Source organism: Borostomias antarcticus (assembly GCF_949987555.1).
Source record: "Borostomias antarcticus genome assembly, chromosome: 15".
NCBI lineage: Eukaryota > Metazoa > Chordata > Actinopteri > Stomiiformes > Stomiidae > Borostomias > Borostomias antarcticus.
In genome coordinates, this window is record NC_140248.1 from 11,197,337 (window position 1) to 11,210,380 (window position 13,044).

Here is a 13,044-nt window from a genome sequence, read left to right on the forward strand (position 1 = left end):
TGATTGTATGAGTGATTGATTGAGTGATTGAGTTGTCTTACTTAGATAACATCTTTCACTTATTTCATCTATATTAGGCCGCACACTACACCCAAAGACATGCTTTGACAAAGGATTGAAAAATGTCAGTGTAATTTATGGCCAACAGTACATAGTGAAACGGAATCAAAATTGTCTTTGATCCTCATTGTGCTGCTCGGCATGTTCTTTTCAAGACAGCGACTCTTTGGATATCTAATGTAAATAAAAAGGAGCGCTTATGTCCCCTGCTTAACATGTTAACACAATGATTTGATATGTCCATTCTAGTCATGTTGTAGTCAAAGAACTCAGTGTTTTGACAAATTGAGCTCAGTGTTTTGACAATGCAATAACTGAAAACAGTCATTAATAAAATATTTCAATCACAGATCAGAAGCTTCTCTTTTTCATAATTGTACAGTATTTTCTAAAGTATTACCAGAAATGTGTTCAATGGTCTATCAAGTTATTTGAAAACATTGGAACATTGACTTCATTATAATTATGTAGGCTACCGTATGTACCTTATTATATTAGGTTGAGTGTAATATAATGTTGTTGGCCCTTACTGTAACACTTCACTTACACTTATTAACACTAACTAGCTGCTGCAGTGCTTATTACATGCTTATTAGCGCATTAGCTGTTTATTATCCATTATAAAGCACTTATTAATGCCTTATTTATTTCACATGATCATATCTACAGCTAGTAGGCCATTATGTCAGTAAATTCCTAATTGCTTATGACGGTAAATAGGCAAGTTGTTGTGCATGAATTATGATCCCAATAATAGCACATCAGTAGCCTATAGTAATGTCTAGTTTGTCCAATCACTTGTCAGATTCTAAAAACAGTTGTCTACCATAATGTTACTCTATATTTTGAAATAAACAAATTATAAGCATGACTTAATATGACCAAAACATCTAAAGGTAAAAACACGGCCGTTTTCATCAGCTTTCAAGCTTGTGCGTGCTAGACATAACGGCAGTGAATGGGGTTTCTTGTCACAAAGGTAATGCCAATAATGTCCCTCTAGGGGGCGCGTGACGCTTACCACGGGAGTCAATGGAAGTGTCGTTACTCTGGTATTGAAGCGCTCTAGTTTAAACGTCACTGGAGGTTTCCTCCCCATGGAGATTCCCCTTGGAGGTTTCAGCCATTCAGGTCCTAGTGGCTCTGCATCGGTGGATCAAGCGCCACTTGTCTAGCCTCGACCAGAATGACACGGGTTTCGACCATGGACCAGATCTAACTCCACCCATGCTTGAAGTTATGCCACCATTGCCAGTCATGCGTTCTTTACGACCGGTTTTGACACGAGCTGGACGCGGGTCGTTTTTTTTGTGGTGTGTAGTGTAGCCGGGACTGTCAGAATGTAGAAGGAGAACTTCGTTCACGCGGGATACCCCGGACTATGAAACGTTAACCACCTTTTATAACTAACTTGCAGGAGTAGCCTAAGTTACTAATTTGTGCGGACACGCCCGCCTCTGAAGTTAGTGTAGGGTCTGTTCTCAACGTAAATAGGCTAACGAATTGTGAAAGGAGTCGGAAGACTGCTGATTTCATTTCTACTTCTACTACTTCTACCGTCTCTTCCAGAATGGAGAATTCAACAAAAATATGCTCTAACAGTATCAATAGAGTGGCCGGACATTCCAAAACGGACCCAGACGCGCCTGATATTGTTCACTGTACAGTAAATCCACAAAAATGCTGTGGCAGCTGTCAAAAATACACAAACTGGATACCGCAGGATTACAAAAACGAGATAGTCCAACTTCTAAAACTAGCGGGACCAGTGGTAGGCATTGAGATATTGACTGTGATCTATAGCGGTGCTAGTATATTGGCAGTAGGCTACACTAATTTGCATGAAAATAGAAAATTCTCATGGATGTGTTTTGACTTTATGTATGATGATTTTCATTTTCGATTCCAGGTCATTTCGCAGTTGATGATCTTCCTGATCAGTTTTGTCAGCACGGTGTTCTGTGGTCATCTGGGTAAAACGGAGCTGGCCGGAGTTGCATTAGCCATAGCGGTGGGTCAGCTCTAACTTTCGGGGAGGTCTACCTGGCTGTGTCGGATCTGCTTCAGTAGCTGTGTTAATTGAATATTCTGTGCCCAGTGTATGCTACCTTTTCTACATTTTTGCTTACATTTTGATAGGATGATGTTCCTTACGCCTGTCTTAATCTCTCCAGGTGATCAACGTCACAGGCATTTCCATTGGCACTGGCTTGGCATCAGCGTGCGACACACTCATATCTCAGGTTAGTCCCACTGTAATGTGTCCTTGACCAGGACAGAGTAGCCTGAATTGGGGAGGGGGCTAGCTAGTGGTGCCCCCTCAGTGCTGTCTTGGTCACTATAACGTGATTCTGGTCTGTAATTTTTCAGCAAAACTTTCAAACTAACAAGGGATTCTGATCCAAGTGAGTGTGTGTATGTAGCCAAGTTGAATTCGTTAAACTTACTCCTCAGTATACAGCCCATCCGTGCCATCGAATTGCTAGCTTTGCTAGTTTTACAGTGGCATAGCAGGTTGCGGTGATTATGAGAGCTGGTCACATGTTTGTAAGTCAGAGGACCATAGTTCACTCAAACCCAGTGCGGACAAAGTGAGGGTGGAAGCTCTTACATGTACCTGCTGTGTTTTCTGCTATAGACCTATGGAAGTGGTAACCTGAAGCGTGTGGGCGTGATCCTCCAAAGGGGGGTTCTGATCCTGCTGCTGGCCTGCTTCCCCTGCTGGGCTGTGCTCATCAACACTGAGCCTATCCTGCTGGCTGTTAAACAGAGCCCGCAGGTGGCCAGGTAATACACACAGTGCCACAGTCATATCTCTGATCATAGAACAAAAACTGCATTCAACCTGTGTGTGTGGCTTGTCTCTGTCCTGTCTGTCTTCATACATGTCCTCAGACTCTCCCAGCTCTATGTGAAGATCTTCATGCCTGCACTCCCAGTGAGTTCCCTGTATATGTTCTTTGATGTATCCTCACTGCTGCCTCTAATTTATCAACATCTCATGTAAACAGTATCTCACTTACAAATTGACAGTTGAGGTTTTTTCCATCCATCCATCCATCCATCCATCCATCCATCCATCCATTCATTGTCTCATGTCTGTCCTGTAGGCTGCCTTCATGTTCCAGCTACAGAGCAGATACCTACAGAATCAGGTGGAGTCTTCCTTCCATCTCAGTCTGATATAATGTTTGTTGAATTATTATCAGCGCTATTTTTTGAGACCATGTTGTACTTTGCCTTGCAGGGTATCATCTGGCCACAGGTCATAACTGGAGTTATGGGCAATGTTCTCAACGCTCTCATCAACTACCTCTTCCTGTACCAGCTGGATCTGGGCGTGGCGTGAGTGTGTGCACTATTATCACCGTCTTAATCATGATTGATAGAGTTAAGAGTCAGAGTTAGAGTCCTTTCAATTTTGTAGATCAGTAGTCATTGGTGAGTGTGAAGTCCCTTCCTTGAAAAGTGTATTCACCCACTTTATCTGCTTATTTAGACCTTTTTTAGACATGCCACATTAATGTGCAATATAGTGGGACAAAATTAGCTGTGATTTTAAGGTTATTAGGATTGCCAAAGCAAAGACAGTCTTCTTGGGCTACAAAAAGTGTGTGTGTACACTTCAGAGATGTTACTGTGACTCGTGACTGATGCGTAGCATTACCTACAATTGAGAATGCACAGTATTCCATCTACTCTGTCTGAGTATGGAAGTATGGAGTATTCCGGAATTGACACTAACAGTTATGTTTAACAGTATGTTGAACTAGGAACATGAGAAAAACTTTCTGTATGTTTGCTCCCATGACCTTCTTGCCACAGTGGATCTGCAGCTGCCAATTCCATTTCCCAGTACTCCCTGGCTGTCTTCCTGTATGTGTACATCTGCTGGAGGGGGCTGCACAAAGCCACCTGGGACGGTGAGTTCTTTATGGCTCTGATTAGGTTTGACAGAACCGGAGGCGATCATTCACCATCATTCTGAAATGGTGCTGTTAACCGTTCCCTCTTTCCCAGGGTTCTCATGGCTCCTGTGAGGGTTCTCTGGGTTCTAGTAAGTCGCTGGGTGTGTAGCATGTACGTCACATCCAAGACACTTAGAGAGTGTTAGATCTATTTGCAGGTGAGGAGGAGCTGCTTGTCATTTGAGTGAACTAATATATTACATTACATGACTTACACTACAGTCATTTAGCTGATGCTTTTATCCAAAGCAACTTACAATAATTGCATTTCACATAGGAAAAGACACTGTAATGCTACTTGCCAGAACTCACAAGTGCATCTCCTTTCTAAAATATGTGATTAAGAGCATAATCTAGTACTGAAGGCAAAGTGCAAGAATAGCAAATTAAAAATACAATTGGTGCTTAAAGTAGTAGTAAAGGGAAAATGCATGTTTAGCCCTGTTTTAAGGTTACTTATGATCATATACAATGGTTCAGATCAAAACATTGACAAAACTAGCACTTTTGAGAAAGTCTGATAATTGCTCTAACACCGTTTAGGTCATACAATGGATGTGGGTGGGCACCTTGAAAAATCATTCAAAAACATGTTAAACTCTCGATTTCAAAGACAAGAAGCTCAACGAGGGGGTAATTGGTGTCCGTTGGAGTTCTGACATCAAATTCGCCGCAAAGTATGAATCCTGTAGGGTTTTATTAATCGTTTTATGAAATCCATTAATTTGTTTGTAATTGTATTGAAGCGACCATTGTAGACGTGTAGATCAATCCGCAGAGGGGATTCTGAAGCGGAACTACTTACGGTAGCTATTGTTTATGTTGCTAGGCTACCTAGTTTGCGGACGTTTACACACGTATGTGCTGCGACTAAATAGTTCTATGCTAAATATTTAAAAAAGCCTTTCCAGATGAACTAGAATCTTACTTTATGGCGAATTATATGTCAGAATGCCAACTAACACCTCGGTGTGTTTCTTGTTTTTGAAATTGAGAGTTTAACATGTTTTTTGAATGATTTTTTAAGGTGCCCACCTACATCCATTGTATGACCAAAACGGTGGTAGAGCAATTATCAACTTTCTCAAAAGTGCTAGTTTTGTCAACGTTTTGATCTGAACCATTGTATATGATCAGAAGTAACCTTAAAACAGGGCTAAACATGCATTTTCCCATTACTACTCCTTTAAGAGGGAGGATCGTGGTAGTACTTCTTGAAGAGGTGAGTTTTGAGCTTGCGGCCAAAGATGAGCAGCAACTCTGCTGTCCTGACGTCAGTGGGAAGTTCATTCCACCTCTGTGGGGCCAGGCCAGAGAAGAGCCGTGACCGATTGTCCTGGGGATTGTGTCAGGGTAGGTGTGGCCTCTCCTGCTCTGGGGAAAGTCACGGCACGACACAATCACCTGTCCTGCCTATTACTCAGTCACAGGGAGTAATGTTTGATGGGGGATGTTCACCTGCGTCACTGTGTAACGCTATGTAGAGGAGTGGTCAGACAGTGCGGAGATGACACACAACACTCTGCTGCTGGTGTGAGGGGAGGCTGCTGAGAAGAAGTCTTTGTGCACTGTGTAAGGGCCCTAGCAGTGTCCTGTTCTGGTTGTTGGAGACTCAAATTGAATTGACTGATAATGAAATTGAACACAATCTAACGATAAGATTGCAGCCTGAGTGAGCGAGAAGAGCAACCACTCCCATGTCCACATGACACTTGGTCTTCTGTCCTCTAGGCTGGTCACGTGACTGTATGCAAGAGTGGGGACCTTTCATCCTGGTGGCCATCCCCAGTATGCTCATGTTGTGTCTCGAGTGGTGGACATATGAGATTGGAGGATTCCTGGCAGGTCAGCCCACATCACTCTCTGTTTGGATATCCATCCAACCATACATACATCCATTTAACCGATCACCTTATACTTGGAAATAAAATAATGCAAATATGTGTGTATTCATTTGTTCCCCAGGTCTGATTAGTGAGGTGGAGCTGGGTGCTCAGTCTGTTGTGTATGAACTGGCCGTCATTGCATACATGGTGAGTGCCTCATGGGGGATGCTTGACTTAGAACTCTTTGACACAAGGGAGGGCTAGATCAGCTCTTATGGTTAATTGCTCTTCTTCCTTATGGGCTACCCAGATAGATTTCCTCTTGCTTTGATTACTTTGAAAAATGTCTGATGTGGATGTGTTCTCTCCTCTCTCAGGGCCCCCTGGGCTTCTCTGTGGCTGCCAGTGTGAGGGTGGGCAACGCGCTTGGGGCTGGGGACACAGAGCAGGCCAAACTGTCTGGGAAGGTCTCCCTCATCTGCGCATGTACGAGCCACCAACACCCCCTGGCCTGGACATTAGGCTGCTCTCAATCGCTGGCTAGCTCAACCCACTAATTAAAGATCCTTGAATACCACCCCTAGTATAGCTCAGTAACTTTGGCTAACCTAGACATTAAAGCTCTACTGTGAACTGTTCCAGCCTGAGCTCTGTTCAACCTTTCTTAACTTCCAATCTGAATATTCATGTACCCGTACTGTACTGTATGTGAAAGTGGTTAGCTTTATAGATTCCTACCATATTGCTCTAAATGCCCTACTAACGGCCATTATTTCCTCTACCCAATGCAGTCATAGTTTCCTGCTTTGTGGGCACAATCATTGGAGTGTCTAAAGATGTGATTGGATACATCTTCACTACAGAACAGTGAGTAGAGCTTTGGTTTGTCTGTCTTGTCTGACTGAATAACCACCACCATAATGATGAACTACTGTAAATTATTCTAGACTTTGTTGTGTCATGCTTGCCTAACAGCCCTGCTACAGTATCATGCATTAACCAGCCATGTCACCGTCATTCTGACGCACTGGATGATGGCCCCTATACTTCCCACTCACACCAAGACACACACACACACACATCAGGATTACCCAGTTCTGGGAACACTTTTTCACCTTTCACTTCAAATAGTGTTAAAGGTAGGATGGGCGATTTTGGAGAAACCAGGAAGTGTAAGTTAGATCAAATCTATGGGTGAGTCATGCAAGCAGCAGTGGTCTGAAGTACCAGCATGAAATGTGTTTCTCAGTTATATTGTAATAAATGAATCAGTCAACCAAGTTCCAATCAAAACATTTAATTTGCATCTTCTCTTTGGAAATCAGACTGACCTCGCTCACTCTATTCAACTACCAAGAAGAGTAAGCTAGATTTTTTAAAACCAACCAATCAAAAATGGGTAGGTTAACAGGCACTTTAGGCCAGTAATCGAAAAATCGCCTACCTTACCTTTAATGCTCGTCTGGAGATTACTTTTTGCCTCTGGGCAAGCTGTCATTGTAAATAGGAATGTGCTCTTAGTTGACTAAACTGAAAGGTTAAATTACAGTAAAATCAATTCACTTATAAAACCACAATTGTTCCTCGGTATGAAAGCAAATGGCCAACTCTAGAGCAATATGGCCGTGATTCCAGAGGACTTATATGAATTTATCTCTCTGTCTCTTTTCAGGGACATAGTTCAGAGGGTTGCTGATGTCATGATCATATATGCCTTCTTTCATCTGGTTGACGCAATGGCGGTGAGGAATTACGAATTATGTTGGGCACAGTAAATATGTTAGTGGAGAAGATAAGCATAACCATTGTGAATTTTGTGATAAAAGCATGACATTTGGTGAAGTTATAGCCAAAGGCATTCCAAAAGAAAAAAACCTGGATATTGGGGCTTCATGAATTTTCATGTCGCCCATGGCAAGGATTTTTCAAAATGCTTGCCATGGGCGACAGTGCTCTGACCAATTTTCTTATCAGGGATGGATATAATATGATATTGAGGACATAATTAGTTCAATTTATCTACCATACATATTTTTGGGGAATTGACATTTGGATAATAGTACATTTTTCAAGATGGCGGCCATGACTGGTATGAAATTTGTAATTGCAATAAAAGCTGCCTTAGAGGGGCATGTTAAGAGAGCAGTGTACAAAGGAGGTCATGTGTGGGGTCAGATTCTGCTGTCCACACCAGAATTACCTTCACCGTGTAGATGGGGCTGGTCAAAAACATCTGAAGGGTACTATGAACCCTTCTGGACATGCCTACCAGATGCAGGCCAGTCCAGCTATGAAATTGTGTCTTGCAAATGTAAGAAGGGCTGTGTTCGGCAGCGCAAGTGCAAAAACGCTGCATTAGACTGCACAGCCCTCTGTTACTGTGAAACCCTAGGTTTGAGCAGTTATCACTTATTGTGTCTTGAATTGTAGCTTCTGAACAATTCAGAATTTCCAAATTTCGAATCATAAAAATGTATGATTCGACACAAAGATCATCAGACTAATCCATGCTACTTTATTGCAATTACAAATTTCATACCAGTCATGGCCGCCATCTTGAAAAATGTACTATTATCTAAATGTCAATTCCCCCAAAATATGTATGGTAGATAAATTGAACTAATTATGTCCTCAATATCATATTAGATCCATCCCTGAAGAAAATTGATCAGAAAACTGTCGTCACTATTTGCCATTTTGAAAAATGGTTGCCATGGGCAACGTATTGAAAATTCATCATGCCCAAATTTGGGGGGGAATGCCCTTGGCTATAACTGTACCACATTTTATGCTTTTATCACAAAATGCACAATTGTTATGACATTTCTAGCTTAGCTGCTCCACTATGTTGTATTTGTTTGTTTGTTGCTGGAGCTAAACTGTATGTGTCCCCAGGCCGTAACAGGCGGTATTGTGAGGGGAGCAGGGAAGCAGATGATTGGTGCTGTGTGTAATTTGGTGGGTTACTACTTTGTGGGCTTCCCCATCGGAGTGTCCTTGATGTTTGCTGCCAAAATGGACATCATAGGTGAGCATTCAGTAGCACTTTGTCATGTAATTTCTGAAGGAGCAGTTTAGACCGTCTCCCTCTGCCTGTTGTAGGCTTGTGGACGGGCCTGTTCCTCTGTGTTGTCATGCAAACGACGTTCTTCATGATTCTCCTGTGGAAACTTGACTGGAAGAAGGTTACTAATGAGGTACAGTAGTTGACATGGCTAATTGTGTCTGTTTGTTTCCACTAGCATTGCTAACAAATGTTTGAAATAACTACATGTAGCCGCTGGGTAAAAAATGGTTGAAAAAACATGTTGAATATGTTAAGCTATCACTTTAAGCTCTGTCCTTTGAAACACTAGGTCTGTTTCCAGACTAGTTTGTTTCCAGAATCTGCATGTTGTGTAGTTCAGTCTGTACTAACCGTTCTGTGGCTGGCGTGTGTGACCAGGCCCTGGTGAGGGCTGGAATCCAGGTCCCCAGAGAGGACGACACGCTTGAAATGGAGAAAAAAGGTAACTCAGTTCCAGTTCCATACAACTTTCACAGTTCCACACTCCTGCGGCTGTGTTTTTTTTTACGAGTTACTTTCTCTCCACAACCCCCGTTTCCCTCACCAGGCTCCACCCAGAGCCTGCCTCCAGCCCCCATAGAACAGAGCTCAGAGGAGGGGATCATGGATGCAGAGGGCTTGGAGGCGGACCGGGAAAGGACAGCCGTCACTACGGTGGGGGTGGTTCTCTCAGGCAGACAGCTGGTTCTTCGGCGTGGCCTGGCTGTGTTGATCATGTTCCTCATCCTTGCTGCCGGTATTGTCATCTGCGAGGTGCTCACCAGACATCTCAACTGAGGTGTTGCACCCCTCAACCCTTCACCCCTCCCCCATTCCCATCCTAGGACTAGCTTCTGCCAAACCGGATACGACACAGACTGGCTGTGCTCCACAGGCTCCTGAGCTTGAGCACAAGGGTCAATGTCCTCATCATCCTCAACATCACCAAAGAACAGCCTATATGAGAGGTCTAGACTACCTGCTCCTTCTCACCTCCTCTCACGCACACACACACAGAGCCCTGTCAGGCTCAGTGTTTCAACCAAATGTATGGCACTCAAATCAGAGGCCTATCTGCCTCAGTGAGTACATATTTATGTATTTAAAGGAATAACAGGGTGGTTGAACATGACACATGCCAGTTATCTTTAGGTAAAATAAAAGTTAATATGTGCATAAATGTTGTTTTCCCTCAATTTTAAGTACTGTACTATAAAACTCCTTTTTATACGCCCAAATTTCCCCCTCTCCAAGCTCACCTCGTTTTGTGGGCGTGTCAAAGAGGGCGTGTCAGTCAGAAATGATTGACAGGCCGCGACCCCAACTTCCACACATTTGCTGTTTGTAACCATAGTTACCTCGACACCAGGAAGTGTACAGGCATTTACAAAGTCCTTAATATAAGAAACGTAAGATGTCACACTACCTTTTAACCCCCAAACATTATAAAGATACATGCTACCTAACATGCCATATCCTCGAATTTGCATTATTTGGAAAAAGTGAAAAACGATGGTGCGTCTCCCCTGCGACACCGAGGAAAAGCACCCTGCAGCCGGCCAGGCAAGCTTGGAGGCTTGGGCTATTAGACTAACATTATAGCTTTCAGCCAGCTATGAACAGTAGCTATAGACCTAGTTAGTCAAATAATTGCAACCGTGGGTCTTACCACAAGACGGATTATTTGCGCTGTGAAACCAACATAAATCTTAGTAAAGCCAGTTGAACACTGAAACGTTACTGTTCAGGGTTCAACATGTCAGTTGTGGTGATATAAAGGAATCGAGCGGAATACCACTGCAATAACTGATTAGTCAGATCAATTAAATCATTACAGCTCATTTCATATAGGCTACAAAGGCAACACAGTAGCCTACACTTTACAGAAAGGGGGAGAGGATGTAGCCTACTTATCCTACCCCTATGTGGGAGACTGCACGGTAGCGCAGCGATTCAGAATAATCGATGAGTTTGAAGAGACAGAGGGCTGTGCACCAAGACTCCGTGAGCGCACAATGGACAAGGGGTAGCCTACTCCAGGGTCCGGAGACGTAACAGGTCATGCAGTCAATAGATCTCGTTTTGAATGTAATTATAATGCCCTCTGGTTATAATAGAATATCGGAGCTGTTTAATCCCAAAATGCGCATTGCGCAATGCTTCCTGCAGTTGGGTCGGATCGAGGTCCTTGATTGACATTCTGTGGAGCAGATCATGCCACTGCAGTGATGATTAGGCTTACACAACGTTCAGAATGTTTTGCAGAATTACAATTCTTTGGTGTTGTAAATTACGAAAGGAAAATAATAATCTATAATAATATTAATAACTATATAATAATAACTTATAATAATAACTTATAATCTTCACCTCCACCTACCCCGAGATGTAATCACAATAGACTATATGCACAGTACACTGCAATAGGCTCTTTGCACAAGCTCCACTACTTCCTGAAATGCTACAGACATCCTTATTTCCTGTCCTATATTATTGGATGGAAGTGATTAATCAGGTGTGCGGCACATCTGATCACACCTGATAATCACTCCCATCCAATGGTATAGGACAGGAAATAAATAAGCCTGTAGAATTTCAGGAAGTAGTGGAGCTTGTGCAAAGAGCCTATAAAAGACCTTAGGATAAACGATTCAGTAGGCTACACAGGTGTGTTTCATCAAGTGAAGATCTCATTGTGAGAATAGGCTATGTTTTCTAGAATAATAAATGACAAAAAAAACTACATGGGTACTGTAGGCCTACGCAGTGGCGGGGATCTGTATCCAACTTTGGGGGGGACATTAACATTGAAATTTTGCAAGAGTATTTTTTTGGGGGAACATCATTTACAGCACACTGGGGGCACTACACCGCCACCCAGTGGCAAGAGGTGTATAGTGCAGTGATATTGATTGGCAAATGTGAATATATTTCCCGTTTTTCATCCTCTTATAACACGTGATGTGTAGGAGCTAGACACATGAGTCCAGAGACTTATTTTTCTCCAGATTTAAAAAAATAAATAAATGATACACTACCCCAATCTAAATATTGGGGGGGACAATTTTAATGATCTCAAATATTGGGGGGACATGTCCCCCGTGGCCCCCCCAGGATCCCCGCCCCTGGGCCTACGTCTTTATTTTCCAAGGTAATTGTTGCGCATAAAACATGACATAAAATGAAGACATAGGCTACTTTCTTATAAAACGGGGGTGTAACATATTTATAATATCATTTGGTGACATTGGCTGCAACCTGCCCTCCAGGACCTGCACACCTCCCGAGTCCCAGTATTGGAAATGTAGTTAGTGATCCTAAGAAAAAGGGACAAATTATAAATGTGGTTAGTAAGAGCATCATTATTTTGCATGTACAAAACAGCATAAATTACAACAATCTGCTATTTATCAGTAAGTCTACATTATATCGAATGTAATTCGAGCGAGAGATAATGGGGCACACTCACAGCAGTTCTGGTAGGCTATCGCTTCGGAAACCTTACAGCACAGTTTGCACCTGATTCATTCTGTTTAATGCCAGGGAAGGGTACAGTATGGTGCGCTGTGTTTCTGCCATTGCACAGGAGGGCTAACGTTATCAAAAGCAAATGCATTGAGAGCTAACGTTAGCATGCTAGGATAACTAACACAGCTAGCTGACGTACCAAACATTAGGCTAGCTAACGTCAACATGCTGGATAAAGACAGATAGCTAGCTGGATCAGACAGCTATTTAAAAACTGTTGCCAATTACAGCTAACATTATAGTTTGTTTATCTAGCATTAGCTAGGTTGGCTACTAATCAGACACGGAGATCATGGTAAAAACTTCCCAATTTGTATGACAACCACAAATACAATTATAAAACGTATGTACACATTATATTAAAATTAGAGGTGGGCATCATTTAGACTGCAATTATTCAATTATTCTCAAAATGAGTAGAAAAGGTTCAGAGCTACCTTACCGTGTTGGATAGATTGTGAAACGGCACGCAGGGGAGTGGAGGCGGGTTTTTCAAACTTAAGGGTGACGTCAACAATGTGAAAAACGTCATGAATTGGGAGCATATTCAACCCGAGTCAAATTGGACTGAAAATGTTAAGCTTCCAGTTTCTCCAAAACTACAAAACTGATATAT

At 42.5% G+C, this 13,044-nt stretch overlaps 1 protein-coding gene across 1 annotated transcript; it reads left to right on the forward strand.

Moving 5' to 3' along the window:
• Nucleotides 1-1,242: 1,242 nt before the first annotated feature.
• Nucleotides 1,243-11,420, forward strand: slc47a2.1 (solute carrier family 47 member 2, tandem duplicate 1). Its single transcript, XM_084450498.1, has 17 exons — nt 1,243-1,831; nt 1,970-2,071; nt 2,235-2,303; nt 2,699-2,847; nt 2,956-2,998; nt 3,171-3,215; nt 3,308-3,405; nt 3,886-3,983; nt 5,760-5,873; nt 5,994-6,061; nt 6,232-6,340; nt 6,646-6,721; nt 7,527-7,596; nt 8,750-8,882; nt 8,957-9,051; nt 9,300-9,363; nt 9,469-11,420. Exons 1-17 carry the CDS (start codon nt 1,631-1,633, stop codon nt 9,696-9,698), a joined length of 1,764 nt encoding a protein of 587 aa, XP_084306624.1. The 5' UTR covers nt 1,243-1,630; the 3' UTR covers nt 9,699-11,420.
• The last annotated feature ends 1,624 nt before the right edge of the window (nt 11,421-13,044 follow it).